The sequence below is a fragment of the Vanrija albida genome (genome assembly GCF_041260175.1).
Source record: "Vanrija albida strain AlHP1 chromosome Unknown contig_1, whole genome shotgun sequence".
Taxonomy (NCBI): Eukaryota; Fungi; Basidiomycota; class Tremellomycetes; order Trichosporonales; family Trichosporonaceae; genus Vanrija; species Vanrija albida.
Genome location: NW_027191420.1, coordinates 2,433,660 through 2,461,547, shown reverse-complemented (window position 1 = coordinate 2,461,547; position 27,888 = coordinate 2,433,660). Strand labels below are relative to the sequence as shown.

At 59.1% G+C, this 27,888-nt stretch overlaps 8 protein-coding genes across 8 annotated transcripts; 5 read left to right on the top strand and 3 right to left on the bottom strand.

Annotated features, from left to right (window-relative positions):
• Positions 1-1,262: 1,262 nt before the first annotated feature.
• HCM1_1 (Forkhead transcription factor) lies at positions 1,263-3,503 on the top strand (the record flags this gene model as incomplete). Its single annotated transcript, XM_069349657.1, has 2 exons — positions 1,263-1,349; positions 1,389-3,503. 2 exons carry the CDS (start codon positions 1,263-1,265, stop codon positions 3,501-3,503), a joined length of 2,202 nt encoding a protein of 733 aa, XP_069213201.1.
• A 317-nt stretch (positions 3,504-3,820) lies between these two features.
• On the bottom strand, positions 3,821-4,777 carry LIG4_2 (DNA ligase (ATP); the record flags this gene model as incomplete). The annotated part of the gene is made up of 5 exons (XM_069349656.1): positions 3,821-3,837; positions 3,879-4,093; positions 4,132-4,226; positions 4,266-4,316; positions 4,364-4,777. 5 exons carry the CDS (start codon positions 4,775-4,777, stop codon positions 3,821-3,823), a joined length of 792 nt encoding a protein of 263 aa, XP_069213200.1.
• Positions 4,778-5,851: 1,074 nt separating this feature from the next.
• Positions 5,852-10,252, bottom strand: LIG4_1 (DNA ligase (ATP); the record flags this gene model as incomplete). The annotated part of the gene is made up of 24 exons (XM_069349655.1): positions 5,852-5,972; positions 6,010-6,109; positions 6,168-6,189; positions 6,228-6,333; positions 6,385-6,583; positions 6,620-6,655; positions 6,694-6,779; positions 6,821-6,899; positions 6,938-7,037; positions 7,184-7,320; positions 7,363-7,448; positions 7,485-7,621; positions 7,662-7,796; positions 8,821-8,951; positions 8,995-9,109; positions 9,147-9,232; positions 9,278-9,404; positions 9,455-9,608; positions 9,648-9,693; positions 9,730-9,797; positions 9,841-9,850; positions 9,894-10,065; positions 10,113-10,183; positions 10,234-10,252. The coding sequence occupies 24 exons, from the start codon at positions 10,250-10,252 to the stop codon at positions 5,852-5,854; spliced, it is 2,343 nt and encodes a 780-aa protein (XP_069213199.1).
• A 1,828-nt stretch (positions 10,253-12,080) lies between these two features.
• Positions 12,081-13,390, top strand: SCS7 (fatty acid alpha-hydroxylase; the record flags this gene model as incomplete). The annotated part of the gene is made up of 4 exons (XM_069349654.1): positions 12,081-12,123; positions 12,230-12,460; positions 12,519-13,274; positions 13,323-13,390. 4 exons carry the CDS (start codon positions 12,081-12,083, stop codon positions 13,388-13,390), a joined length of 1,098 nt encoding a protein of 365 aa, XP_069213198.1.
• A 2,308-nt stretch (positions 13,391-15,698) lies between these two features.
• On the top strand, positions 15,699-20,312 carry Q8F55_001008 (uncharacterized protein; the record flags this gene model as incomplete). Its single annotated transcript, XM_069349653.1, has 6 exons — positions 15,699-16,088; positions 16,128-16,460; positions 16,508-16,608; positions 16,656-17,550; positions 17,590-18,787; positions 18,844-20,312. 6 exons carry the CDS (start codon positions 15,699-15,701, stop codon positions 20,310-20,312), a joined length of 4,386 nt encoding a protein of 1,461 aa, XP_069213197.1.
• Positions 20,313-21,266: 954 nt separating this feature from the next.
• On the top strand, positions 21,267-23,026 carry Q8F55_001007 (uncharacterized protein; the record flags this gene model as incomplete). Its single annotated transcript, XM_069349652.1, has 8 exons — positions 21,267-21,378; positions 21,474-21,656; positions 21,706-21,979; positions 22,017-22,106; positions 22,149-22,294; positions 22,334-22,404; positions 22,451-22,541; positions 22,584-23,026. The coding sequence occupies 8 exons, from the start codon at positions 21,267-21,269 to the stop codon at positions 23,024-23,026; spliced, it is 1,410 nt and encodes a 469-aa protein (XP_069213196.1).
• Positions 23,027-23,225: 199 nt separating this feature from the next.
• Positions 23,226-26,995, bottom strand: Q8F55_001006 (uncharacterized protein; the record flags this gene model as incomplete). The annotated part of the gene is made up of 12 exons (XM_069349651.1): positions 23,226-23,332; positions 23,383-23,533; positions 23,577-24,014; positions 24,055-24,296; positions 24,340-24,434; positions 24,483-24,897; positions 24,938-25,013; positions 25,054-25,473; positions 25,526-25,653; positions 25,728-26,688; positions 26,722-26,772; positions 26,852-26,995. 12 exons carry the CDS (start codon positions 26,993-26,995, stop codon positions 23,226-23,228), a joined length of 3,228 nt encoding a protein of 1,075 aa, XP_069213195.1.
• Positions 26,996-27,295: 300 nt separating this feature from the next.
• On the top strand, positions 27,296-27,776 carry VMA21 (vacuolar ATPase assembly integral membrane protein vma21; the record flags this gene model as incomplete). The annotated part of the gene is made up of 3 exons (XM_069349650.1): positions 27,296-27,354; positions 27,455-27,546; positions 27,649-27,776. 3 exons carry the CDS (start codon positions 27,296-27,298, stop codon positions 27,774-27,776), a joined length of 279 nt encoding a protein of 92 aa, XP_069213194.1.
• Between the last annotated feature and the right edge of the window lie 112 nt (positions 27,777-27,888).

The following is a 27,888-nucleotide window of genomic DNA, read 5'->3' as shown; positions in this document are numbered from 1 at the left end:
CCTACGTCAAGTCTGTTCTTGCCGCCGCCCCCCTCCCCCCACCCCGCAACGCCCCTCGTCCTGCCTGCCTGCCTGCCCGACTGCCTTTGCATCCATCATTCCCCCTCCCTTCTCGACATCATTGACCTTTGAACACACTCCCATCCCACCGCACTGCATTGTCATTCACCACCCAGTCACCTTCCTCAATCCTCACTACACCACACACTCCCCTCCGCATTCTCCACACTCCTCGTACGGCAATTCACAAGCTTGTCCCCACGAACAAGCCCTCAACCACGTCTTGCCACTGGACAAACGACCTCGCCAAGAGACGCGTCGTCCGACACAACCATTTTGATTTCTTGGCCCGTCCTGCCCACGACCACTTGCACATCCCTTGTGCTGTGCAACTCTTTCCGCCCTACTCCAAGATACCATCAACTCGACGCGTCGAAGCGAGCCCACTCCTCGTCGCCGCCTGCAGCTTTTTTTGAGGCCTCGGCTGCGACCGACTCGCCAAGTGTCGCCCCCACCGGACCCGACCGCGAAATCACCTACCACAGCCCCCTCCGTTCACAAGGTGGGAAGCACAGTGCAGAGTGGTTGACGCGTCGATCTCGACACACACGTGAGTCGGCTCAACGCCCCTTCACATTCTGAACGCGTAGCACAACGCGCAGTGGCCACAGCACGCGTCCACCTGGCGCAGATCTCCTCACTCTCCTCACTCTGAGTGTGGGCGTCTGTAAGTCCGCGGAAATCGGGGCAACAATGGATTGCTGACCGTGACAGGCCTGCAAGTTCGACACTGCTCTCGCACATCCAGCGACCGTCCAACCTCCTTTATGGACGCGTCCTCCATGAATTCGCATGCCTATGGACCTTCAGGTCCATCGGGATACACTCAAGACGGCTCCGGCTCGCCATCCATGCACCCCGGTGGCATGGTAAACCAGTTCGATCCTGCCATGCCGGCTATGATGGTTTCGCCTGATGTTGGAGTGCCCCTGGTATCTCCCGGACCAGGCTCGGGGTTCCCACCAGGACAGTCACCTGTCATGATGGGCCATGGCCCTACCTCGGAGCTGCTCCAGTACCCGGCAATGGTCCCCCCTCCAGGACAGCATCACCCTCGTGGGGTACCTCATCACCAGCAGCGTCCTAGCTATCACCAGTTCGTTCCCAACACACAACGCCCGTCATCTGCACAGACGACGCGTTCGGACAGCCCACACATGTTGGGCGGCGACGTGTTTGGCGGGCCGGTGGCGACACCGTCGATGGGCGGGCCAGGTCTCGTTATGGACGCGCCCGTTGGTGCCGCTGGGCACCACCATATGCCCAGCTATGACTACGGCATTCATGAGGTGAGCAAGGAGTTGCTCGAGCCGCCGCTGACCTCTTAGGCTCCTTACCCCGACATGATGCAAGGAATCTCGCCAGCCCGTGCCCTAGGACCGGCTCCCCCTCAGCCCCAACCGTTTGCTACGCCGAACTCGAACGATTCACATACGACGCCCACCAACACCCACAGTTACAAGCCTACTATCCTGTCGTCTTCTTCAGCCTCGTCCAGCACCGAGGCCGACAGCTCTGTTGATCGGCCCTCCAGGCATAGCGTGATGATTGAGACGAGTGACGATGAGAACGACTCGCCGACCAAGCGCCGCGTGCCAGTGTTCGAATCGTCCCAGGGTGAAGGCTCCAGCCGGTCGATGATGCCTCCAAAGAAGCCCACAGCAATTTCGACCCGACCGCAGCGCCCAACAGCACCCCCAAAGCCTATGCCGACCGCCGTGGGCCGAACGAGCGCCAAGTTTGCCAAGGTTGCCGAGGACCCCGGTGTGGAAGGCATCCCCCCCGGGCCACGCTCGCTGGATAGGCCGTCACAATCTTTCGCTTGCATTATCGGACAGGCCATTCTGCGGTCTGCGGCTGGGGGTCTGTCTCTCGAGCACATCTATCGATACGTGGAGACGGCATATCCCTACTTCAAGTCGGTGGACCAGTGGCGCAACTCTGTCCGCCACAACCTATCGATCCACAAGATCTTCGTCACTATTCCCAGGACGGAGAAGCACCCTCCGGGCAAGGGTGGCATTTGGATCATTGACGAGAACGAGAAGGTTCACTGGCCATCCGAGGACAAGTTTATCAAGAACTTCCCGTCCTCACATCCTCACCACGCCGTCTGCCGCCAGACTCGCCACGAGCGGCAACTGGAGCAGCGTGCCCGTGAAAAGGCAGAGGCAGAAGGACGTGAATACGTCCCGAAGAAGGGCAAGAAGGGAAGAGCAAAGCTGGTGGCCAAAGACGACGGCCTCAAGACACCCGAGCTGTCCCGACCACCCCCGTTCATGTTGGCAGACCACCACCCTGGCCCCTACCATGCGCCTTCCCATCCCCCACCGATGGTTGTTCCACACCCTCCTCCCCCTCCACACCATCACCCCCTCCCACCCCCGCCTCGGATGATGCCCCCGCCCCCGCCATCGTCACCCCCTCGACCACCAAGCATGCACGAGAGGTCATTCGACTTCGAGGACGACGGCGACTTTGTGCCTATGGAGACATCGGAAAGCGATCGTCCGCTGCCTCCTCTGCAATTTGGAGAGCCGAAGCCCAAAATGGGCCCCCTCGGCAGCGGTATGCCACCACCACCTCGTTTCGGCACCGAGGCTATGCGGCCACCACTCGACTATGGAGACAAGAAGGGCCTACGGGATGACGATGAGGAGAATGTCTTTACGAGTGGGCCGAAACGGGTAAGGCTCGCCCGCCCAGAACCCCTCTCGCCCATCGACGAGCAACAGTCGGCGACAAACTCGTTCCTCCACGACGATGCCGACATGTTCATCACTCCCTCGCGCGCAACATCCCGGACGAGCCACATGTCATCGTCAGTCTCTGGCTCGGGGCACTTCGGTTCCAGCGCCCTGAAGACGCCTGCGCTTGTTCAGACGTCATCATCGCCAACGTCGTCGCCGATGCCACCAACAATCACCAGGAGCTCGCACCACCACCCGAGTGCCCTTCAGCAGGCATGGACGCACGACGATTTGGCCCAGACGACACCTACGTCCCCCGCCAAATTGGATGCGGCATTTGACTTGAAGCCTTCGGTTCTCAAGTCGGACCATCATCTCGCCCGAGATGACGATAGCATCGTGCACTCGCTTGTTCCTCACGCCGTCGAGCGCGGCCCACCCAAGACCCCTGTCACGAGATCTTCCGCTGCTGCGGATCGCACTCCCAGGCTTGGCGGTTTGCGCACTCCCGGCATGATCCACAAGACGCCGCTCACGTACGGTAGCCCTGCTCGTCCCCCGCCATCGGCATCCGCCCACCTCTCGACACCACTGTGGGAGATCAGTGGTGTTCTCGATCGCATGAACGCGGCCGAGTCCCCTACACGCACTCCTCGCTCTCCCAATGTCCCTCCAACCAGCCCGACCCACTACTCGCTGAGTGACTGTGGCGACTCCCCCATCGCAAAGCGGCGCAAGATGACTGTGGCTTGAAGCCACGGACAAGTTCTTCGCGTCACACCTCCCTCTGGTCTCAACGTCTCATGACTGTGTCGCCTGTTCCCCCTGTTCATATCGCCCTACGCTGGACCTAGGTCTGATCTCGTTGTAGCAACAGTATACTCCCACCCATTCTTCCATCCGGCATACATCCATGCCGTGACGACTCCCTCATGACTTTGCCACTACTTGCCGTGTTGTCTATCAGATACCTCCACCCATACATCACAGAATGCAATACAACCCTGCCAATCGCATAAACCCGTTGTCTCTTCTGACCCGCCGTAGCCAACCAATGCTGTAGTTGCTGTCTAACTCGGTTTGTGGCCTGCAGATGGTTTAGTTCACAGCCGGCCTCCACCTCCTCACCGTCTTCGTTCATGAGCGTCTCCTCATCCACACTTTCGGTAACCCAGGACGGGAGGACGATATGCTTATGCTTGGGGCGGGAGGTCTTGCGGACGAGCTCCACATACCGCCCAGAATCATCATCGTCCATGATGATGTGGGTGAGCTTGGGGTCGAGGATGTCGGTCACAATGCGGCCACCATTCTCCTTCAAGAGTGTTTCGGCGTGGGAGAGGCTGGGATGTGTTTAGCACGAGATGCCGCCCCAACTCACCGATTGACGGCGGCAGACGACGGCGTGGATGACTTGAGTCCGTTGGCAGCAGCGTTGTCTGCAGTGTCCATGTAGAAGACGAGGTGGGAGAAGATCTGACCGGTTAGGTGCCACGTTGGATGAAAGGGACCTACCAGGTCGTCATCGTAGGCATCCGCATCAAGCGTCTCGCCCATGGGCTGATACTGCAGAGCGTCAGCCTGCACCTTCCGCACAGCCGACGCGGACTCACATCAAGTGGCACTTTGCCTTGCTCGAGAAGTGGAAAGAGAGCTTTCTCTTGGGTGCTTGGGAGGGTGGGAGACTTGACACTTTCCTCTGGAGCCCGGGGTGCCTCCCCTTCAGAGGCAGCCGCCTCGTCTTCGTCGACAGACTCATCATGGGCGTTCTCGTCAACGGTTTCCTCGCCTTCACTGTCGGAGCGGTCCTCATCGCCCTTCTGGGGGATCTGTGCGGTCGTCTGAGAGGCACCAAGTCCCCACTCCAGCAGCTCAGGATCCAAGACACGCCGCTTGCGGCTGGAAGCCGAATCAAGCTCGGATCCTGCAGCCGTTTCCGATAGTTGGGAACTCTGGGCTGCCTGCGAGTCCGCTTGGTCTTGATCGTCCGCGTGATTTAATCCTGTGCGGTCGCGAATCAAAGTCATTTCGTCCAGCTCTTCCAGGCTCTTGTTGTAGTAGCGAGTATCCTTGTCCACCTCCGATGCAACGACCAGCAATCTGAAGCAGTGTCAATGATCAAGGTGCCCTTTGCCCCCTACTCCTTAACAAGTGGAAGAGGCCTGCCCCGCTTGATTGACTCGAAAATCCACTGAGGTTTGACAATGCTGTTTCCTTTCCGAATTTGCGCTTTCACTCGGGGGCCTGAGCCTGTCAGCAGCTGAAGCGAGGTTGACTGACTTTTGTCATCACTCGAAATGACTCTTGCCGAGTTGTCTGACAGCTGTGCCTGCGTGAAATCGCCCCCATGCTTGCAGACAAGGGCTTCGAGTTCCTGCTTGGTGTGATCGGCGCTGTCCTTTGGAATGTCTTCCCATCAGCTTCTTTACTTTGCCCCTTAGACGAACAAAACGTTAGACCACTGAAAATGTGGCTCTCAGCAGTGTCGACAATCTTCTGTCCGCGGAAGCTCTCGAAGAGTTCGACCTTGCCTCTGGCGGTCGTCGTCTTCCTCTTCTTCCGTGTGCTGACTCGTGTCAGTATTGTACGTCCCATCCTTCACATACGAGCCAGCTTCGTCGTCAACGTAGCGCTTTTGCGGTCCGTTCAACAAGGCTGTGAACTCATCCAGGCTGAGCTGCAAGCGTGGTGAGCCGATGTCATGGTGGAAAGAGCTTACGCAGTTCCACATGTCACGATCGCGATGCTCTTCACTGCTTGGGTGATCGCGACTGCCGCGGTCCCAGTGGATGAAGCGGCAACGAGGGAACCTGAGGGTGTAACCGGCGCCGTAGTTGCCAGCTGATGATTAGCGGGTAGGTTACGCGCTGAACACAAACCAGCAAGTGTGATTTCCGAGGCCTTGACTTCCATGACGAACGACCTGCTCCGTTTAACACGCTGAGATCAGATTTACCCACTTTTCCGGATTGATGTAGACATCAGCTGCACGGGCATCAGTGAATGGTCTGCTAGGTTCGTCTTACTCACGCTTATCATCAACCCCAATAGCACCCAACGTCAGCCAAGGGGGTGGGTTATTGCGTTCGAATGGGCGCCAGTCATCCTTGTGGTGATTTCTGGAGTAGAGCGTAAGTGACCGGGCAGATGAACGAGACGAACTTGATCCAGTCGTAGTCCTCGTAGCTCATTCCGGAGCCAACCTTCGCAAACGTGACGAATCTGCTCGCGTCAGCGGCGGTGTCGTTTGTGTGCTCACGCTGGAGTTTCTCCTGATCCGTCGTCCTCCTGAGGAACGCGCAACCCGCACAGAAGGCTGGAGATCTTGCCTGTGCGGCCACCTTGACCCCACCAGCCGCCTACGATAAGTATCAGCATGACAGTCCTGTTTCAAGCAGGCTGTCGCAGTCCACCAACCTAGCACCATGAGGTCGAGATTCTACAATGTCAGACTTCTCCCAACTGATGCCGACTCACCTCGCCCATCTGGTCGGCGTACTCTGGCTTCACTTTGACCCAGTCGGCCCCGCGGGAGTTGGTCTGGTAGGTGCTGTCGACCCGCTTCACCACGATTCCCTCGCCTCTGACGGTGTGTCAGGGTTGCTCATAGTGACGATACACAATGGGGACTTACTTGGATTCAAGAACGCTCTCCAGCATGTCTCGGATGTCCTTGCCGCTCTGACCCAGCCGCTCGTCCACAAACTCCAGACGGCCACGGAAGTTGTCGAGATCGCGGAACACTCGGCCCGATTTGAGCAGACGCTTGCGCTCAGAGAGTCGGGACCCCGTCAGGCACTTGCCGTTCAGATATAGGATGTCGAACACCTTGACTGGCACTGTTAGTTATGTTGAAGTTGTTTACGTACAGCATGGCCGAGGTGCAGTTTGATCGGCGACGTTATCTGGAACTGTCAGCTGCAGGTTTGTGATCCCTCAATACCTAGAGCAGCGGTCTTGAGGCTTCCGAAGGCGAGATACTTGTCCAAGATCGGATCCCACACCATCATCTCTCCGTCCAGGATGATGCTGGCACGAGTCAGGACGCTTCTCTGCGTGCGACAACTCACTTTCTCACACCGTCCTGGAAGGCGCCAGAGATGTATTGAGTCAAGCTGCCCTCACCGACATGGGCTCCGTAGAGGTAGGCTATATGGTGAGCACTCAGCCGCACTGTGCTTGCTCACTGTAGTCCTTGGCCTTTCGCGAGCAGTAAAACCACTCCGCCCCGTTGCCACGCATGTGGAGCTGTATGCGCTCCCCGTCCAGCTTCTCTTCCATGATGAACTGTTTCGAGGGAGCACCAACGAGTTTGGCGCAAGCGTCGAGCGATGATGACGGCGACCGATGACAGAGTTGGGGCAGGAAACACCGGAACAATTCAATGTTCGTTTGCTACGAGTCTTAGAGAGGTACGTTCGCAAGCAACTCACGTTCTTTTCCAGCCGAATCTCTGGCTCGTAGAGAGTCCAGCACACGCGTTTGAGGTCAGAACACACATTGAAGAGGGCCATGGCATCTGGGTGAAAGGCACCAAGAACTCCCTTCTCCTTGAAAGAGATTCGGAGGTCTGGGATATCAGAGGGGTTCGGTGTTCGAAGACCACACCCACCCTTCAGAATGATGCGAATGATCCACTCCTGCTGAACTGCCGTACACTGTTCATTGATGCGCCGGAGAATCGGCACATACTCATGCCTGAGGTCAACCTCAGCCCGGTCGCGTAAAACTCACTGCTTCATGCGCCCCTTGGCCAGGTCGTCGAGGATCGAATTGACATCATCCACACTCAATGTCCCCTCTTCCACAACTGAACGAGCGGCGATTTCTTGGTAACAGACCCGAGCAAAGTCTCCCGAGAACCCTTCTCGCTGTGAATGCCTTAGCTCTTGCACACGGGCGTCCACGCACCTGGCCCTCTACAGGCTGCTTCCATTTGATCAGTCGTTGGGCCGCTTCACTGTGCTTGTCGAGACCGAGCACCTCGATGTAGCACCGAGCCATTAATGCCTCCTTGAGATTGTACACAGGTCGCTCACGGTCCCGCTAAAACTGGTAAGCCGTGTTCTCCGCGTTTGTGAGTGGGGGGTAGTGACACCCACGTCTGGAAGCAGCAAACGGATGAGAGGATACAAATCGTTGCCGACTTTGACTCGCCATTGGTGCATAAACCTCTCGAGAGATTCTCGGCGCTTTGAAGCATTCTCGCTGCGTAGCCTATCCATGAGCCCACAGAGGACAGAGAATTGGGGTGAAGGATAGCGATTGACACATCCGGGCGGTCGGTCAATGGCTGACGGAGGAGCTAACTGGGTAGGGGGGAGCTGCTGGGAGGATGAAGGCTCGTCTTCCTGCTTGGCTGAGCTTGGTGGGTACCTATTCGAGGTCTGATGACCCCTATAGTACCTTGCTGAGGGCATGGTTGGAATGGAGATGGCGAGAGCAAGTGGAAGATGTTGAATCAGAGTCGTGTTGAGTCGGGGTGTGTGTGTGTGCGGGGACGGGCGCGGGGAAGCAGATATGGGCACTATGACGGTGGTTGATGTCAGCTTGGCATCACGTGACTCTTTATCGTCGATCGTCACTGTTCCTCGATCTTTGGCCACAATCTTCCTAGGACGACCATGTGGTGGCAGAGTAGCGATATCTGTCCCGAACAGTCCCAAGCATTGAGCTCGGCAACATGACCAGTGACTTTATCAACATGACGGTCGCATCCTCGCTCGGAAGACAGCCACTTTCATGCATCATTCTCATCTGGGGCTCGCAGCAACTCGTAGTGCTCCTCCTCATCGGCTTGATGTTTCTCGCCGGGACGCACACGGCTTGCAAACCAGAGCGATGGCACACATATGGCCACAAAGACAACCCAGACCAGAAGCCTTTTGAACGAGTATGGCGAGGAGGCCGTCGTTGAGTAGGAGAAGAACCATGAGACCACGAAGACACCGACGGAGCGGGAAACAGCAGCACAGCTGAAGGTCAGGGAGTTGGCAAGAGCCAACAGCGAGCTGTCAGGTATCGCGTCGAGGACAAGCGTGTCGAGTAGTGTCGGAGCAAAGTCCCCCACCCGACGCAGGATCAGTTGGACAAAGAGGATCGCCCATCCAGCGAGACCCAGACGTCCAGCGACTGGGTAGTCTTTGTTGGCTGCCCACGCAACCGGGAACAGGAGAACAGCAATTGGGTACTGCACAAGACCTGGTGGACATCAGCCAGCTGTAGAACAAATCCTTGCTCTTACAGAAACCCAGGTACGAGTTCTCTGGCACGATCCGGTGAAGGACCGGGAAGAGGAATATGGTCAGGGTGATTGATAGCCCCGCCCCCAACGCGAGCAGGACGCCGATTGTCGGGGTCTAAAACACATTAGCGAATGCTGGAGTACGCTCTCACCGAAAGCTGGAGACCGCCCAGGTTTTTGTCTGTAAACGCGAACAGCGGGTATATGGCCTCCCACGAGAACTGGACCATATTGGCGACTGCGTAATCAGCAAGGTGTCTGGTGTGGAGTGAACGCGACCTACGGCCATAGAGGAGGAGCACGTTCTGGAAGGCCTTGTTCATCACGAGGGCCCCTAGACCTCCCCATTTGCGTCCCTCGCTTGTTTGGGCGGCGGAGCCTCGGGCTGTTCGCAGTGATGGTGGGAGCGTCTGGGAAGTGGCATGAGCAAGCGTCGAGCTCGCGGTAGAATGGAACTGACCTCTGGGAGGGTGAGGTACGAGGTCCATGCCGCTGCGAACCCTGTCGCACTTGCTGCGATAGCGGGCAAAAGATATGGGTAAGTGACGAATAATGTGAATGATTCAGGCAGAAGTCGCGGCACCGGTTTGGACAGGAAGCCACCGATAATGGGACTGGACTTGTGAGCATGATGTACCGGCGCGTTCACCTACGCAATGGTCACTCCGATAGTGAACGAGGGCGAGAACAGAGCAAAACCTCGCCGTCAGAAGACGCCCTTACGCGTGGCCTTACATTGAATACGGTTGCTCTTGTCACACAACTCGCCAAGAATGGTGCGCGAGATGACTCCAGCGCCGGCACTGGACCGAGTCAGTGGGCGTCCTAGCCGACAGCTCGACGTACAGCAACCCCACTTGGTCCATCAGCATGCGTCTCTCCGCGAACGGTCAACTCACAGAGAGCGCGCATCAGAACAGCAGTTACTGCGTTCGAGGCAAACCCAAACGCCAAGGAGAAAACGCCCCATAAAGCGACCAGAGGAATGAAGACCGCTCGTCTGCCGTATCGATCGGCAAGCGGCGCGTACATTGGAGCAGTAATCGCCTCAGTGACCATGAGGGCTGACTCCTGAGGGCCTGTTAGATCGACTCTGGGTACGATTCGTCGATACCCACCGCTGCGGCTGACCAAAGGCCGACCGATTTCTGGGGCACCCCAAAGTCGTGCATCATTTCGTTCACGTAGGCTGATCGTTCGCGCTAAGCTGATGCACGAACGGCTCAGGCGCAGACTCACGAAAGATGACGGCGTACATGAATCCCTCGCTCGCCCGCGACAGACAGAGGGCGATGAGCGCCGCAACGGGCACCGGCGTGGGTTTCTGCCGCCCATGTCCGTTGAGCGTGGGGTGCGATCTGGGGCCCGGAATGGGGCTCGGACGGTGTTGGGAAAGAAAGGATGCTCGTCGCGTCACCCCCGAGTCGGTCGATGACCGTACGCTTGAGACCATTGCAGGTCAAGCTTGTTGCGCTGGAGGGGGCTCTGCAGAGGCAAGATGTGCGAACACGACAAAGGATGCCCTGCACCCACATGCACCACATGCGTTCGGCGTCTTTGTGTGAATCGGTCCGTCATAGCGGCGGAGCCCCGCGAAGGTTGCCCGCAGCCGAGCTGCTTCTTCGATACGAGGTGACAAGACCAGTGGTAGGTTGTCCCCCTTTAGATCTGCTTGTCGAACACCAGGAGTGGTTCAATGTCCGATGCTGGGTGCCTCGTCAAAACAGAGGCGATGCCACAGTGCCGGAATGCTATCTGGATTCGGGGGGCAGTAGGTCAATAGGCGTGTCAGTGAGGTCTCCTCATGGTCAGATGGCTCGTGTTCCTGACGTCACGACCGCCACAGAGATAAATGGATGTAACTGTCTGCCTGGACCAGTGACGAAGTCTGTTAGCAACCTAGCTAGCTAGCAGGTGCAGGATGATGTGGTGTTATGCCTGGGCGGCCATGTCCGGCGACGACCTTGTGGTGACGGGGGCGACGCGGCCGCTCTTCTTGGCGGTGGTTACCTCCGTTTTCACCCTCAACGACGAGGGTTCACGTTTGGCTGGAGGATGCGAGAGGGATCTGGGAACTGGGAGACGAGGATCATTGCACGAGGCGTCGTACAGTTATTGGATGGTGACTGATGTGGCGGCGGCGCCCATCACTGCGGACCATTGTCTGCAATGTCATTGCATCAGACCGTGGCCGCCGCCGTCCGGCGCTGCCGCTATGGCCATTGTCCGCAAATCGGCGAGTGGCCGCCGAGTGGAGCGGAATGAGACCACCTTGAACTGTCAGATGGGCGTGATAAACAAACACACGACATTAAAATTTGACACCTGGTCCCTTTGCCCTTGGCAGGCGTCGTTGGCCGAGGCTAGGCAGACGTCAGTAACGCGCGAGGGCGGGCGGCGGGAGACGCGAGGGACGTGCGCCGGGCCTTGTCATGCGGGTCAATGCGGTGTAGGGTGTAATGGGTGTAATGGGTGGCCAAAACAAAGCGCGCGCGCACCACCAGAGAGCGTCACTCACTCGGGTCCTCGCTTGGACTCGCGTGTAGCCAAGGCAGGCAGAGGCAGGCCGGGCGGGCATATTTGGCCTCCGCCTGGCCCGTTGCCGGCCGGCGCCGTGCGCGCGCGCAGCGCACTAGGCGGCAGGCTGCGGGCGTCGTGCCACCCAGCGCACAGACCACCCGCTTGGAGTCTACGTGGGTGCGACCTCCTTTGTCGCACGCGCGCGCGCGCGCGTTGGAGCAACAGCCAGAATGTTTTTGAACCATTCGACCCGACCTCGTCGTTGCCCTTCAAGTATACTCATTTCAACCTACTCGTTCGGCCTTTCCCCGCTGTCCACTCCCCACTTGTTCGCTTGGCCTTGCACGACCGACCACTTCAAGACTACTCGTCCCTTTTCTACTCTTGACAGTTGACAGACCATCACACCGTCAGTCAGTCAGTCTTCAATCGTCGACCTCGTCATCGCACTCTTCGTCTTCGTCGACCTTTTACAACACACTCTGCCTACTCGATCGGGTCGCTATCACTCCTTTCACACACCCCCTTGACCCTTTCGACACCACCCACCCCCTTCCTCATCAACAATGACTCAAACGCGCATCTTTGCCCAAGCCGACGTGAAGAAGAGTGAGTGGAGAGACCGCACCTGCTGTTCGGCATCCAGCCGGCAGGCAGCTTTTGCGTCCTCTCGTCTGTGCAGCGTCCAGCTTGACCCGTGCTGACACTTGTGCAGGGGCCTCGCGTACAGCCTGCTGGGTCACCAGTGAGAACAATGTCTACGACATCACCCCCTTCATGGACGACCACCCCGGAGGTGAGGCGTTCCTCCTTCAGTACGCCGGTCGCGATCTCGAGGATGTCATGACGGACAAGTTCTGGCACGAGCACTCGCCCTCTGCGTTCGAGATGCTCGAGGAGTTCAAAATTGGCGTCCTCGTGCAAGGAGAGTCGACAGTCTCTGACGGTAAGTGGCTGCGTAATCACACACTCGCATACCGTGTTTCAAGGTGCTGACAGCTCAGACTGGGTGCCTGATGAGAATTTCCACCCCGACGAGACCAACACCAAGGCCGACTTTGACAAGAACAAGTTCCTCGACCTGTCCAAGCCCCTCCTGGCGCAGGTCTGGGGTGCTCCTTGGTCCAAGGAGTACTACCTCGAGCAGGTTCACAACCCTCGCCACCTCAAGGAGTCGGCCCGTCTGTTTGGCTGGGACTTTTTGGAGGCATTCACCCGTACCAAGTGGTACGTGGTCCCCCTGTTCTGGGGTCCCATCACCGGCTTCCTCTTCTACTTGTCGCTCCTCCAGTTCACCGACTCGTCGATTGTCGCCGGTGACATCCTGCAGTGGCCCCTGCCCCGTCTCCCCACTGTGGCATCTTCGGCCTTCGCCAAGACCATCCCATGCTTCCTCCTCGGCAACCTCATCTGGACTCTGCTCGAGTACGGTCTTCACCGCTTCCTCTTCCACGTTGACCACTACCTCCCGGACCGCAACTGGGCCTTGATGCTCCACTTCCTCCTCCACGGTGTCCACCACTACTTGCCCATGGACCGCCTCCGCCTCGTCATGCCCCCTCTCCTCTTCTTCGTGCTCGAGACGCCTTTCACCCGTCTTGCGCACCTCATCTTCCCCAAGGCTATGGCGAACGGTATCATCGCGGGCGCCTTCACCTTCTACATCCTCTACGACTGCATGCACTACGCCCTCCACCACACCCGCCTTCCTCAGTACCTCACCGAGATGAAGCGCTACCACCTCGCCCACCACTACAAGAGTGAGTACACCTAGTGACCCCCGTCTCGACCCATTGCTGACAATGCAGACTTCGAGCTCGGCTTTGGTGTCACCTCGAAGCTGTGGGACTGGTGCTTCAACACTCTGCTGGTGTAATGAGCTGGTGTAATTACGACCGGTTAATACAGAGAGCCTGTCGCCAACGCTTTTCTTACTTTACCGATTACAGATATAGAAATCCCACGGTTATCAGGTGCTCGCCCACCCATGCAGCGTGCTCCTGAAGCGATAGATACCAATACCAATGTATGTGGATGTGTATAGGTTGTGGAGCGCTCGGTGTCGGTTACAAGAGTGGCACTGCTACAAAGTGGCAAAGGATTGATTTGGCTTGGCTGAGGTGAAGCTGTCGTTGATCTCCAGATAAAGCAACGTGGGCCTTGGAGGGGCAAGGGCGATAGAGGGGCAGGCGGGAGGTTGCGTCGAGGGGTTAGTCGATCAAGTGGAGTGGAGCGGGGTGCGTGTGCCTTTGTTCTTGTCGATCTGATTCAAGGTGAGGTGAGTATTTGGGTCGAGTGAAGGGTAATGGGGTATGCAACAAGGTTGATAGGAACGGCACTAATTACTCGACAACTATTGCTTTGGTGAGCGGTTGCCGTCTTGGACTTGCATCAGAACAAGAACAAGAGGGGACGAGGATCTCGTAGGAGAGGGGAGGGGGAGGGGAGGTGGAAAAGGGACACACAAGGGACGGGGGCACGAGGGCGAACATGTGGGTGGGCACACGGGCAAGGGACTCGAGGGACTCAGGGACTGATCAGGGCCATGTCGTCAAGCTTGTCCTGACCCAGCAAAGGCGACCAGAACAAGTCGTCGCTGCTGTCTGCCTGGCGACCTCTGGCGCCCTTGCCTTGCCGCCCCCCTCCTCCCCAGCCAAGCCCAGCCCAGCCCAGTCCTTTTCCCACATCTTCATCATGATGGAAATAGTAGGCCAACGGGTGATGGATGATGGACAGAGTCTTCCTCGTGGGCCCAAGTCTAGTCGAACGCGAGCAGTTGCAGACAGACCAAGCTGCAGTCAAGTCTCGCCTGTACAAAGCCAAGCAGGCAGAACAGTGGCTCGCAATCCATGCTTGCAGTGGCAGAGGGCAGAGGGGCAGAAGCTGCAAGAGTCGAGGGATCCAGGGCTTTTATGTAGGGTTTGTTCCGAAAGAAGGGACGATGCAGGGCCGACTTGGTGCCAAAAGTCTTGTCGAGGTCGTCTGTTCTCTCAGTCTCCAGCCAGCCAGCAGCCAGCAGTTAGTGCGCCGTCTGTCGGGCACAAAGGCGTCGACAAACGCCTTCCTTGCACGCCAGCCAAAAAGACTGACGGCTCGCGCGTACACCCGCACAGTAGTCGTCGTCCGCCCCGCGTGCCGCGGCCCGTCGTAGTCGTAGCCCTGCCGCCACCGCCAACATCACCCAGACTTGACCCCACCCACACCTCCACCGACCGACCGACCGACGCCGCCGCCGCCGCCGCCGCCGTTGCTGCTGCCTCCGCCGCCGCTGGCTGTATAGCACACCACCGAAAAACGCCAGTGCCCACCCATCCCGCGCCCGCCCCCGCCATTCAGACTGGCTGCGTGCTGTGCCTTGGCTCCTCGTTCCCCCACATCCATCCATCGCACTACTACTTACCACCAAACCCACCTACCACCGACTTGCACATCTTTTGTCCCCACCCCACCACTTCACACCACCACGCAACCATTGCTTTGCGACTTCACCTCAAAGCATACAACAAACCTCGGCGTTGTCGACACCACCATCCCCCGCCCACACGTCAACAGCGCTTGGTCCTCCCCGGCTGCAACCCCCCTGTCTCACCCCACTTCATAAGGTGAACAGGTCGCCGGCGGTCCCGGTAGGCAGGTCGGCCTATACCGGGCGCGCCTTGCGCTCCAACCACCATCTGTCCCCAACATCCTCGTCTTCACTGCATCATCGCCCACTCGCGTGAGGCCCGGCATCGACTCTCACGCTCCGTCCACCATTCCCCAGACGAAAGCACCACAATCCGACATCTACCCACACCACACGACACACCACACTCGCTCTCTTCTCGCGCTCCCTCTTCATCGTCCATCGACTGGTCGTCTGCTCGATTTCACCCCCAAAGCTTGAGCCTTGGTCTAGTCATCCATTGACTGCCTGGTGTCGCCGAGCCGTTGACACACCGACCTTCTCCACCGGCCCGAGCCCACAAGCACTCCCTGTGCTGTCTCTCGACCCGAAGCTGTATCATCCCCATCACCATCCCTATCAAGCATCACCATCACTTGACTCTTGGACCATCCACCAGTCAAGGCCCGAAACACGTCTCCCATCTAGTCTTGCCACCTTGCCAAAGCACATTGTGCCGGGCGACGAACCTTAGCACTCCACTCGCCAACAGCTCCCAGCGGCGACGTCGTCGACGGCCATGTCCAACTTTGGCCAAGGTTTCCAGAACACTGGGTTTGATCCCTCGCTGCTCTACCAACTCCCCAATGCTGGCGGTAACATGAACGTGGGGAATCTCGGCGGCGGCACCGGAGACCAATCCCAGCAGAACCAGCAGGCAGCACAAGGCTTCAACCTTAGCCAGTTGACAGCCAACCTCGGAGGGGCTGGCGGCAACTCGATCCCTCAAGGCTGGCTCACCTCTTTCAACTCGCTACAATCCCAGGCAAGTCAGCAGATGAACCAGCAAGCCCGGCAGCAGCAGCCCCAGCAGCAGGGCAACCAGCTCAACGTCAACCAAGGCCTCCCTCAGGTCGGTGGCAACCCACTGGTTCCCCAGGCGAACGACAGCCAACGCCAATTGGATATTGTATGTCCTACATCTTAACACGTCCTGACCACTCTTCAGTTGCGCAACATGCAGGCCATCCGGACAGGCGGTATGGGCAACGCCTCACCACAACAGAACGCCACCCAGGCCCTAATCGCCCAGCAGCTGCAACACTTGCAGCAATCACATCCGCAAATGGCCCAGCAACAGCAGCAGCGTCAGCAGGCGGCCCAGCAGCAGCAGCAGCAGGCGGCACAACGCTTACCACAGCAACAAATGGGCCAGCCTCAGCAGCCTCAGCAGCCTCAACAGGCTCAGCCAGGACAACCAGGCCTTCAGCAGTCCTCTCAGGCTCAAGCGCAGCTTCAGACGATGGCGATGAAGGCAGCAGAAGCCATTCTGAACACCAAGGTTTGTCCGGCGCGTGTCTCCCTGTGCACTTCTGACACGCATTGCAGGATCTGTCCTCGTTGCCCCAGCAAACGTTTAGCCAGTACACAGGGTTGCTTAGGAAGGGCAACATCATGACGCCCGATATCCAGAAAGCAATTCAGAAGGTGTACGTCCGCGCCGTGCCATCGTTTCTCAGCTGACAACCAATTCCAGGCAACAGTGGGCGGCTCAGAACTCGGCCAACGCAGCCAACAACAACGTTGGCACAAGTGCCTCGTTGCCCGTTGACCTGACGAACGCAACACCGACCATGGCGAGCAGCCAACTGCCACAAGCTCAGAATGCCAACCCGTCGCTCCAACAGCAGGGGATGCCGCAAAACCCATCGCAGATGACTCTCCAGCAACGGGAACAGCTCGCCAAGCGGTTAATGGCACAGCAGGGTGGTGTCAACCCGAACACCCACGCGCAACTTCTGGCGATGGCAGCGCAGCAGCGTACTCAGCAGAACCGCCTGCCTTCCGGCAATATCAACATGGCCAACTTGGCCCAGGTTCAGCAGCTCACCAACGCGTTCCAGCAAAACCCTCTGCAGCCCACCCTTTCGCCTGCCGTGCAGCAGCAACTGCTTCTTCAGTTACAGAACCAGCAGAACCAGCAGAATCAGCAGAATCAGCAAAATCAGGCTCAAGGTCAGAACCAAGCCGCACCAAAGCCTCTCGGCCAACAGCAGCCTCAGCAATCCGCGCCGCAGCAAATGCAGCCTCTCCAACAGCAGGCACTGCAACAGCAACAGCAGCAGCCCCAACAGCAGCAGCAACAGCAACAGCCTCAACAGCAGCCGGAGCAGCAGCAGTCCGGACAGCAGAGCACGCCAACACTCCAGCAAACTCAACTGGCTGGTCTGAACCAGGCAAAGGCGGGCACTCAGCCGTGGGCAGCCCAGCCCATCCGATCGCCCGCCAATCTCCCATCGGAGACGGATTGGATGCGCGTGCTTCGTGGTCTGCACCACAACCAGAACCTGCAGTACCCTCTTGTCGACGGAAAGCAGGTCAACTTGTACAAGCTGTTCGCATACGTCTTTGCCTACGGAGGATACCGCTTCGTAAGTATTCGTTGAAGACACGTAAACTGACAATCTCAGTTTGATACTCAGCCTTTGGACAAGCTTTGGGCTCTGGCGGCGGCCTCTGTGGGCTTCAGCATTGGGTCTGCACCGGGGCAGCCGGGTACCGAGGCCATCGCGAAACAGATCAGTGACATCTACCACACATATCTCAGCCGCCTCGAAGAGCTCTGGGTGCAGAATCTCGTCCAGCAGCAGAACCAGCAGAACCAGAACCAGCAGAACCAACAACAGAACCAGCCTACTCAAGCCCAACCGGCGGCCCCCACCGGTCAGCAGAGTGCAGCCCAAGGAGCTCAGCCTCAGCCCCAGCAGCAGCCGCAACAGGCTCAGCAGCAGCAGGCTCAGCAGCAGCAGCAGCAGCCCCCGCAACAGCACCAGCAGCAAAACGCCGTGAACAACCAGCAGACAAACATGAATCGCGGCCTCAGCCAGTTCACGCCTCAACAGCAGGCAACCATCAACGGGTTGATGCAGCAACAGCAGCAGCAGCAGCCTCAGACTCAGCAGCAGCAGCAGCAGTCGGCTCTCGGCCAGCAGCAAGGCCTTCGAGGAGTTCCTCAAGGCCTATCTGCCGAATTCTTGAACGCGGTTTCTCAAAATCCCAACATCTCGATGACGGAAGACCAGCGGCGTCTGATGCTTGCTGTCCAGGCGCAACAGCGCAACCAGCAGGCTCAGGCCCAGCAACTGCAACAGCAGCAGCCTACGCCACAGCAGCAACCGCAGCAGCTGCCTATCGCGTCACAGCCACAGCCAACGCAGCAAGTTCCTCAGCAAAACCAGCAGTTCCACCAGCAGCAAATGCAGCAGCAGCAACAACAGCAGGCGCAGCAGCAACAGCAACAGCAGGCTCAACAACAGCAGGCCCAGCAACAGCAGCAGCAGGCCCAGCAACAGCAGGTGCAACAGCAGGCGCAACAGCAGGCGCAACAGGCACAGCAACAGCAGCAGCAGGCCCAGCAGCAGCAGCAGCAGCAACAGCAGGCCCAGCAGCAAGCCCAGCAGCAGCAGCAGCAACAGCAACAGCAGGCGCAACAGCAGGCGCAGCAGCAGCAGGTGTCGCAGCAGGCCCAGCAGCAGCAGCAGGGCCAGGCCCCCACACAAGCTGGCCAGCCCGGGCAGCCCGGTCAGGCAGCCCAGGCACCACCACGCAACCTCACCGAGCTGATCGAAGGAATCCGGGCAAGGGAGAGGGAGCTGGAAACTGCGTTCAGTGAGTCACCTTATCACCATGATCTTTGGGCCTGATGTTTTTGCTCACACCAACAGTCAACACGCGCAAGTATGTTGTCCAGATCCCCCCTGAGCAGCAGAATGACTACCGAACGGTGCTGGATGCCGTGGCTCGCCTGGCTCATGAGGCCAAGACCAAGAGCCCCCTCTTCAACGTCGTTTGCGGCCCGAATGAGGTGGACAAGACAAGATGCCAGGGCCTCATTCAGCTCTCCTCTATCTGCTCGGCAGCTGTTATGAGGGCGAAGAACAACCAGCCTTGCTTGACCCTCAAGGAACTTGACAGCGTCCGCGTGAGGCTCAAGACTGTCCTGGATGAGTCCAATGCCCACCTCACGACGGCGATGAACGAACCCAGACTGAGAATGCGTCTTCAAATGTTGACGAGCGAGCTCGGGAAGACGAGTAACGGCGGCGCCACTGCCTCGGCGGCAGCCGCCGCTGTCGGGCAGTCGATGCCCACCGCTCCTGGGCAGCTTACACCGCTCGCTGCTCAAGCTGCACTGGCCAACGCGATTGGAGGCAGCACTCCGATCCAGCAAGGCATGCAGTTGAGTCCCGAGGTTGTCAATAACCTCATCAAGCGACCCCTGAAGCAAGAAGACCTCAAGCCGCCACCACCGCCCAAGGTCCGCAAGCCCAAGGTCGAGCAGTCGCCCAAGGCTCCTGCCGAGGACACAAAGCCGCCGCGGACCCCCGCCACGCAAGCTGCAACCCCAGCTGCTGAAGCAAGCACACCGAGCTCCTCGAAACCGCCCCGCGTTAAGCGAAAGGTGTCAACTACGACGCCAAAAGCTGCCAAGAAGGCAAAGGTTGCAGCTGAGGAGACCAAACCAGCTCCAAGCCCTGCTGTTACCGGAACCCCCGCAGCAGCTACTGCGGCGACGCCACAGGCCGCCGAGGGCGCGCCGTCGGTAGCATCAGCTGCGTCGACACCCGCACCCTCCTCGGGCTACACTGGGAATGCTCTCGCCGTCTCAAGATCCAGACATTCCGATTATTTTGCCGCCCAAAACAAGGCTGCTGATTCAGAGCGCGAAACCTCGGCTGCTTTCTTCTCGTCCAGGCAAAGTCTGGCTTCGTTTGATGGCGATTTGTCCACAGCCGTCAACATCTGGACCGAAACGCAGCTCGCCCAGCCTCGTCCCCCTGTCGGAGCGCCACTGATGGGCGCAATTAACGGCCCTCCCCAAACAGACGACGCACTCGCCGACCAGTCTTGGCACGATTTTATCAACGAACAAAATTTTGACCCAGACGAGCAGACGCCACTCCTCACTCGCTGTCGCAGTCTCGACACCGACCCCGAGTGTAGCCCCCGCGACGGCGATCTGCTCGGTCGGTCTCCCCTTGTCGCCTTCCACGTTGCGACTGCTCACGGGGACCACGACCCGAAGCTGTTTGCAGCTCGACGTGTCCCATTGATGAGCCCGTCTGCGCGCCCATACAACGGCATGCTCTTTGTCGAGGACGATGCCCCCGACGCCGAGCCTTGGATGGCATAGGCCATCAGCCCCCATTTATTGTTCTGTCGATCATTGTCCGCATCATAATCATCGTCCCAACCTGAAACCATCCACCTCGGATGGACATCAACTGTCACGGTCGCATATGGTTCCCTTATGTTCGCACTCGCGCATCCACTCTCCCACTCGCCTAGTTCGAATCGACACGGCTCGCTCACTTCTATCGACTCTCAATGACATGCACCACCCACCCTCCTCAGCCTCGGTAAAATCGTGTATCATGTGTAATTCTGTAATTGTGGCCAGCCAGACGCTTCACAGCGACCTGGCCACCTCTGACGAGGACCCATTAGTTAAACAGCCACGTTTGTACCGTCATAATTCTATGGATTGCAGCGTCCTGACGCAGGGGTCAATGCGATGGAAAGCTCCTGTGCCACTGAAAGCGGAAGTTCCAAGGTTGGGTGGCGCGGTGGCGTTGGCGCGTTGGTTGTCGATCCCACGTGGCATTTGTTTGGTCCCGCCACTTTGGTTAAGTGGTCGCCCGGCCGGCCGTGATTGACTTTGTTTTGGTTGTCAACATTGGCCTTCTTTCATCAGCCTGTCAGAGCTTTGCTCGCTTGTTTGCGCTTCACCATCACCCACAACAAGCCACCCATCTCCCTCATGCCCGCACGAGTTGTAGCAGCTCCTCCACCACCACCTCCAAACAGCAGGAACCAAGGGCGGCAGTGGGCTTGCAACTCATCGCCATTGAAAAGCCCAGTGCAACCAGGTGAGTGCCAGTTGGGTGCCCCGCCCCGTCTTCGCCTTCCCTCTGCAGTTGGGCTGGGGATCCCGAGTTGTTTTGCGCTCCCAATTGCTAACGAACCTGATTCAGTCTCCTTGGTCGAAGTCAATATGGGTTTGTTGCTTGCCAGAGTCCCAAGCTCGGCTAACACTGGCCCAATAGCCCAGCACGGACACCTCGTCGCACAAGATGGTACTCCCGACATGGACGAATCATATGATAGCGAAGAGGTCGACATGGACGAGACTCGCATTGATGACAGCGAGACTGACAGCGACGACGATGAAGAGTACGATATCCCCCAAGTGGTCCACGGTAAGCCTTAGTTGCCCAGCTTGGGATTGTGATGCTGACACTCCCTCTCCGGTGCAACGTATGTTTCTGACAACGCATACAATTGTCAATCACAGTGGAGGTCCGCCTCGTCGATCGTTCAGCAGTCACGAAGAGCATCATCGAGAGCAACGTGATACCCGTGTTGCGAGAGGCCTACCAATGGGTGCCTTCTGCAACTGTCGTCCCGGAGAAGCACTGGGGGGACTTCGCGATTCTGGCGAGGAACGTCGACCAGATTTACATTGCTGAATTTGACGGTGAGTTGTTCTTGAGGCCGTCGTAAACTTTACTTTCTGACTCTTTCAGGCGACGTCGAAACGTCGGCGGCAGAGTTCGTGATTCATACGTATCGAGCGTCCAGTCGAGCTGTCGCACACATCACCGGCGGGTTAGACGAAGACGACAGCGACACCCGCCCGTCAGCAGCCACTATTTGCGAGCTTCCATCCCAGGCTCATGAGGGTCTCTGGGACAGTCTTGTCTACCCAGACGACATCAAGCAGAAGCTTCTGACCTACATCCACTCGTCATCTCTGTTTGCAGAGAACGAGGTTGACTTCAACGTTGTTTCGTGGAACAGGTGGGCATGACACCAACGGCCGTTGCTGACAATCTAGGCTTATCCTCCTGTACGGCCCACCGGGCACCGGCAAGACGTCGCTGTGCCGTGCCCTTGCACAGAAACTGTCCATCCGCATGTCGGAGCAGTGGGTTTATCCTCAGTGACGGTGATCACTGACCGGCCGCAGATATCCCCGTGGGCGACTCGTCGAGATCAACTCCCACTCCCTGTTTTCAAAGTGGTTCAGCGAGAGCGGCAAGCTCGTCCAGAAGCTATTCGACGATGTAACCGACTTGGCAACAGACGAAGGGTGCCTGGTGGTCGTAATGATTGGTGAGCAAGGGCGTGTGGTCCCCAGGCTAACTGCTTCAGACGAGGTCGAGTCTCTCACTGCTGCTCGCGCGGGAGCAATGACTGGGAATGAGCCGTCCGATGCCTTGAGGGTATGTGATGACACCTTGGTGATGTTCGCCTCTGACGCCGGGCCAGGTTGTCAATGCGCTGTTGACACAACTTGACAAGCTCAAGTCTCGGAAGAACGTCCTCGTCATGACAACATCAAACTTAGCGGGTTCCATTGGTGAGGCTGGTTACACGATCTTGTGGCTTACATCGCGTCCAGATTCTGCCTTCGTTGACCGCGCCGACATCAAGCAGTACGTCGGGCTTCCACCTGCCCCGGCCATCTATTGGATCCTGTCATCCTGCTTGCAGACACTCGCCGAAGCAACACTAGCCCCAGGGGCCCAGTATCTCCTTAAATGGAGTGACTTGGGTACCCGCAACCTCCCACCGGCCCAGAAGAAACGAGAAGAGCGCGCACGACAAGCATCGTACCGGCTCCGCGACATCGCAGACCGTTGCTACGAGCTGGAACTGAGTGGACGCTTCCTCCGCAAGGTACCCCTCATGGCTCACGCTCGCTATCTATCTGCGCTCCCCTCCGACCGTGTACGGCTAGGTCATTGGATGGACGCGCTGAGCAAAGCGGTCGAAGACGAGCGGATGGCCCGAGAACTGGTGAACCAGGCCGAGGGCAAGCGTCACGTCAAGCCCACAACATAACCGATGTCTCCACCCACTATCCAGAGCTGTCTCAATCAACAGCGCTGCGTGTTCCTCATAGAAGGCATCTTGCTGCAATCGCGCAGCCGCATCCAACATCTCAGGCCATGCGCCCAGAGCTGCAGTCATGTAACAGTATACAAAATGCATGGTGTGCCTTCAACTGAGGCTCCGCTAACCCGGACGACAGTCCAGAGTCTCATAAGCTAGCACAGTTGCACTCGCAGCCAGCGACGGGGCATACGTCGTGAGGAGGCTCTCCATCAAGCCCGCCTTCAAACCATGCCAGAATGTGTGCAACGTGACCTGTGGAGTGTTAGCTGGGAAGGGAAATTACAACCTTGTGGCCTACTCACCGCCATGTCGGCAGGTTTGGCAAGAAACGTAAGCCGTGTCCATTGTATCGACTTGAACCTCCCGTCCACGAGTATCGGTCTCTGGTCTGACGTGCACGAGGCAGACGCTGCACCGCGGCAACGAGTTTTGGCAGTACGGGCACTGCGCAGTCTGAAGAGCTGTCAGTTTCAGTCGGCACGACAGCAGGACCCACCCGAACGCTTGGCGGCTTGATGGCGCCTCGGAGGGCATTCTTGCGCAGCAAGTGCTCCTCGGTCTGCTTGGTGAGCTGGTTGTTGCAGGCCGGGCAGACGACGACGGTTTGGACGGCATCGTCGGCCAAGTCGCCGATTTCGCGGCGACGCGCAATGACGCCAACGTCAAAGTTGCAGCGAGGTACCCACGCCATCCAGCTGTCGAGCAGGTCGCGGTACGCTTCCTGCCAGCGCTGGATCGTGGCGATTTGCGACTTGCTGAGGCGAGAGCGCGGGAAGAAGGCTGAGAGGAGCGCGGCCGTCTGCACGTCGCCATTCCTGTCGACAAAGGCCTGCAAGACGTCGAGGCCAGCAGGAGTGAAGCCCGTCAGCGCCAGGCCCTGCAGCGAGCCAAGCTGGATGCAGCGGTTGAGGCGATTGCGGAGGAAGAGGGTAAGCTGTGGTGGGTCAGCACCGGGTTTCGGCATCCTGGCTTACGTCTTTGTCGTTCAGGTTGCATACAGCGACGGCGATGCGGTCGAGCAGAGGCAGACTCTCGTCGTAGAGGATTCCGTCCCAGTCTTCACCAGCGATACGGGTGAGAACTGCACGGACGTACGGATCGTCCACCTTGTCTACCATGCTTCTCCAGTGCTCCTGCCAGAACAGGGAGCCGCGCTCTGCGCGAGACTGGGTCATGAATCCGGCAATGGTGGCACCCATGAGACGGTGCTTCTCGTCTGGAGAGTGTCAGTCTTGACGCAAATCGATCGCCCCACTCACCGTCAGAGCGCATGAGGATAGTAACGGCAGGCCCTTCCTCGCCAGCAAAGAATGCCCAGCAAGCAGCCTTGGTTCGCTGGTCATCGTCGACGAGCCTGGTAGCGGTGTCAGGAAAGGACTCAACCCATTGGATGCAGACTCACCGGTTGACCTCAGCCATCGTCTCGTACGCATGGTTCTCTCCACACACGGCCAAGATCATCCGCCTCTGGGGCAGCTTTTCAGTGTGAGGAAGTCTGTGGTTCCCTGGACTGGAGCTGGCCCCGGACGTCGCTCGTGCGGCGTTGATCTTGGCTAAGGCGGCCGTGTAGTCTGGGTCGAGGAGGTCGGCCGCGTCGCGCCTTGGTGTTGACCCGGCGCTGCCACCCTCTCGTTGCCCAACGCCCAGGTGTGAGTTGCTTTGGGCACGAAGGGCTGCCCAGGCTGCTGATCCCGGCACAGAGCTCGCCAACGACGGCGTTCCGCCGATCTGGCCCGACCATATTGGCCAAATGCCTTGGTACGTGAGGTTGTAGTTGCCTTGAATCGACAGGTCCGGAGCGGTGCCTTGGATAAACTCTGCAGAAAGGTCAGCTGTGGTCAAGTCGCGGTTACTCACCATCGACAAACTCCCATGTGCCTAACAGACGATCCGCATCAGGGAACCCGGTGCCCACCGCCGCGTTGAGCAACAGCTGGGAATATCAGCAGTGCCTCCAGAGCTGCCGTGCTCACATTGTCCAGGCCATAGCCTTCCTCCACCCTGCGCTTCATGATCCACGCAATGTCATGCCGCAGTGTCCGCCTGAAGCCCTCTGGTCCGGACACCTCGTCTCCGTAGTCTTCTTCCTCGCCATCCAGTTCCTCAAAGGGCAGGCCTTCACGACGGGTCCGTCCGATCCCCACCGGTGAGGCATCTCTGCTGCGGGCACGCTCGGCGGCCAGCAGTGCTGAGACACGCTCTGGGGGCAGTTGGAACCTGTTCTTCCTGCGATCATCGGTCATTGGGTCACGGGACTGGGGATGCGAATGAGATCGAGACCGTGGTGAGCGAGTGCCAGGGGTAGAAGCACGGGTTCGGCTGGGAAGGTTGGGGTCAAGGATGAACAATGACGAGGCGCTGACGGCCAGTTCTGCACGAGCACTGGATGCAATCTGTACAGGGTGTTAAGAGGGCGACAGGCCGTGCCCGAGAACGCGGACTCACCGAAGGGGCCGAACCAACGGGACCTGCGCCGATCGTGCCGTCCTTGACCACAAAGACGACGTCACGGACGGCAGGCGACGTTGGTGGCGCAAACACGAAGCTTTGGAGGTTGAGTTTGGGCTTGACAACTGTGTGGCGTGTCAGACTCTGCGCTCACCTGCCCTCGCTCAGAAGAACGGCGGGCCAAACCTATGCCACTTACCATTCCGCATGCCACCCAAGGACGTCCACTCGTCGAGGCCGTCGGCGCGCTGAGGGCCACTGATAATGTCCCAGATCGAGATACCGCCCTCGCGCGTGCCCACGCCGAGCGACGAGGCGCCGAAATCTGGCACGCCCGGTGTGCGCATCCACTCGAGGGAGACGATGGCCGAGCTTGCGCCGCCGCCAGACCAGTCATGCTCCAGTGACAGATTCATGAGCTCGACGCCGGGGCGACGAGTGTCCCACAGGCGCACGATCCCGCCACCCGGTGACTGCTCGACCGACGCGAGGCGCTGCGGTCGATCAGGGTCCGGAGTGATGGTGTACACTGCGCGCGTGTTCCACGAGATCGCAGCGCCCGCCACGCTCGCCGCCGCGGGCTCGCGAGGGGCCGGAGCAGCCGATGCCGCAGCAGCCGGCGCACGGAGATCGTACAGCCGAATGACCTTGTTATTGGCGCTGGCAAACACCTCTGTCGCCGACTTGGGGACCCAGGCGACGCTCTGGACCGCCTCGGAGGGGCAGTACTGCTGGACGTGGCGGATGGTGGTGTCCGTCTTGCTCGAGTGCAGCCCGCTCGCGGGGCGCAGGGCGAGCGGGTTGGTCACCTCGAGTTTCTCGCCGGGGCGGTTGTACACGACCTCGCCATCCGAGTCGCGCGGCATGGCGGCGACGGCGTCGGCAATGTCCCAGATGACGAGCGAGTAGTCGGACCGGTGACGGTCGTATCCCGCGGCCAGGAGGTACGGGTCGCGGTCGGAGAAGGACAGAGCCGTGACGGGGCGCGAGTGCTTGACTGTCAGGAGCGCGGCGAGCGGGGGCTGGGTCGCTGGCGTCGTGCTGCCCGACATTGTGAGGTTGAGCGACGCCGACGACAGTGACGAGAGCTGCGTGCGTCCCGTGCTCAGGCCGAGGGCGACGAGGTGCCGGTGGGTCGGGAGCGGCGACCATGCGATGGCCTGGGGTCAGCAGGCGTCGCGACATCAGCTCACCTTGACGCCTCCGACGTCGGTCTGGCATCCGACCATGCTCATCGACTCGCCCTGCAGTGTCAGCCCCAAGTTCCGCGTCCCACTGCTCCCATCCACGCGGGCGAGGAGCAACCCCCCGCCCCGCACTCACCGCCGGGTCCCACTCAAACATCTTGACGTCGCCGCTGGCGCCGGGCGCGCTCTGGCCCGCGACGACAAAGTGCGTGCGGCCGCCATGGCGGGGGTGCGTGAGCGCGAGGGGATCGGCGAGGATGCTGCGCCGTGGATCCGCCATCGTGCGTCGTGGTGGTGGTGGTTGTTGCGGGCCTTGTTCGGGAGATGGAGAGTGAAGCGAGTCGAGTGAGATGGGTCGGGTTGTTCGAACGGACGAGCGTCATTGACGGTGGTCAAGTGGCACGGACATTTCCAGGCACCCGCCCGCGTGTTGCCAGTCACCCACCCACCACTCCCACCACCGCGCGTCCTGCTCAACTTGGAGTTCGGCGCATCTCTGACATCGACAGCAACAACCTCGTCTCGCACTCCCCCTTGCGCCTCCTCTCCTCTAACCCCCCACAAACCGCCAGCACACACCATGCCGGCATCAGGCAAGATGGCCGCTCCTCCAGCAGCGCAGGCGCACGGCATCCCGCAGTGAGTTTGCACCGCCGCCGCCGCTTCCTTGTCCGCCTCGGCCGCAACGCAGTCCCGGCCCCTCGTGCTCCCGTCCCGGCCGCTCGCTAACCTCGTACAGGGACGTCCTGCTCAAGCTCTTCACGTTCGCCGTCCTCATGGCTATCGTCCCCATCTCAACATACTTTCTGACAGTCAAGCACCTGTGGAATGGTGAGTCGATCGGCCTGGGTAGCGGACCAGCTGCGCCCTCGTGGGCTCGAAGCACCCGCTAGCATTCCACCACCCCTCGTCCCCTGGTGCTGACACGTCCAGGTAACACAGCCTACGCTGCCCTCTCAGCCGTCCTCGCCGCCAACATCGTCCTCGGCGGCTACGTCTACCTCGCATTTGTCGAAGACGCTTCGAACAAGGCCGAGGTCCAGGAAAAGAAGGCCCAGTAGTGGGATTGCTTCTCACGAGTGGCGAGCATGACGTTTTATAGATGTGTGGGTTGTGCATGGATTCTGTATCTGGACGTGGACTAGTGGCAACCCGTGGCGCCATTGCTGCCAC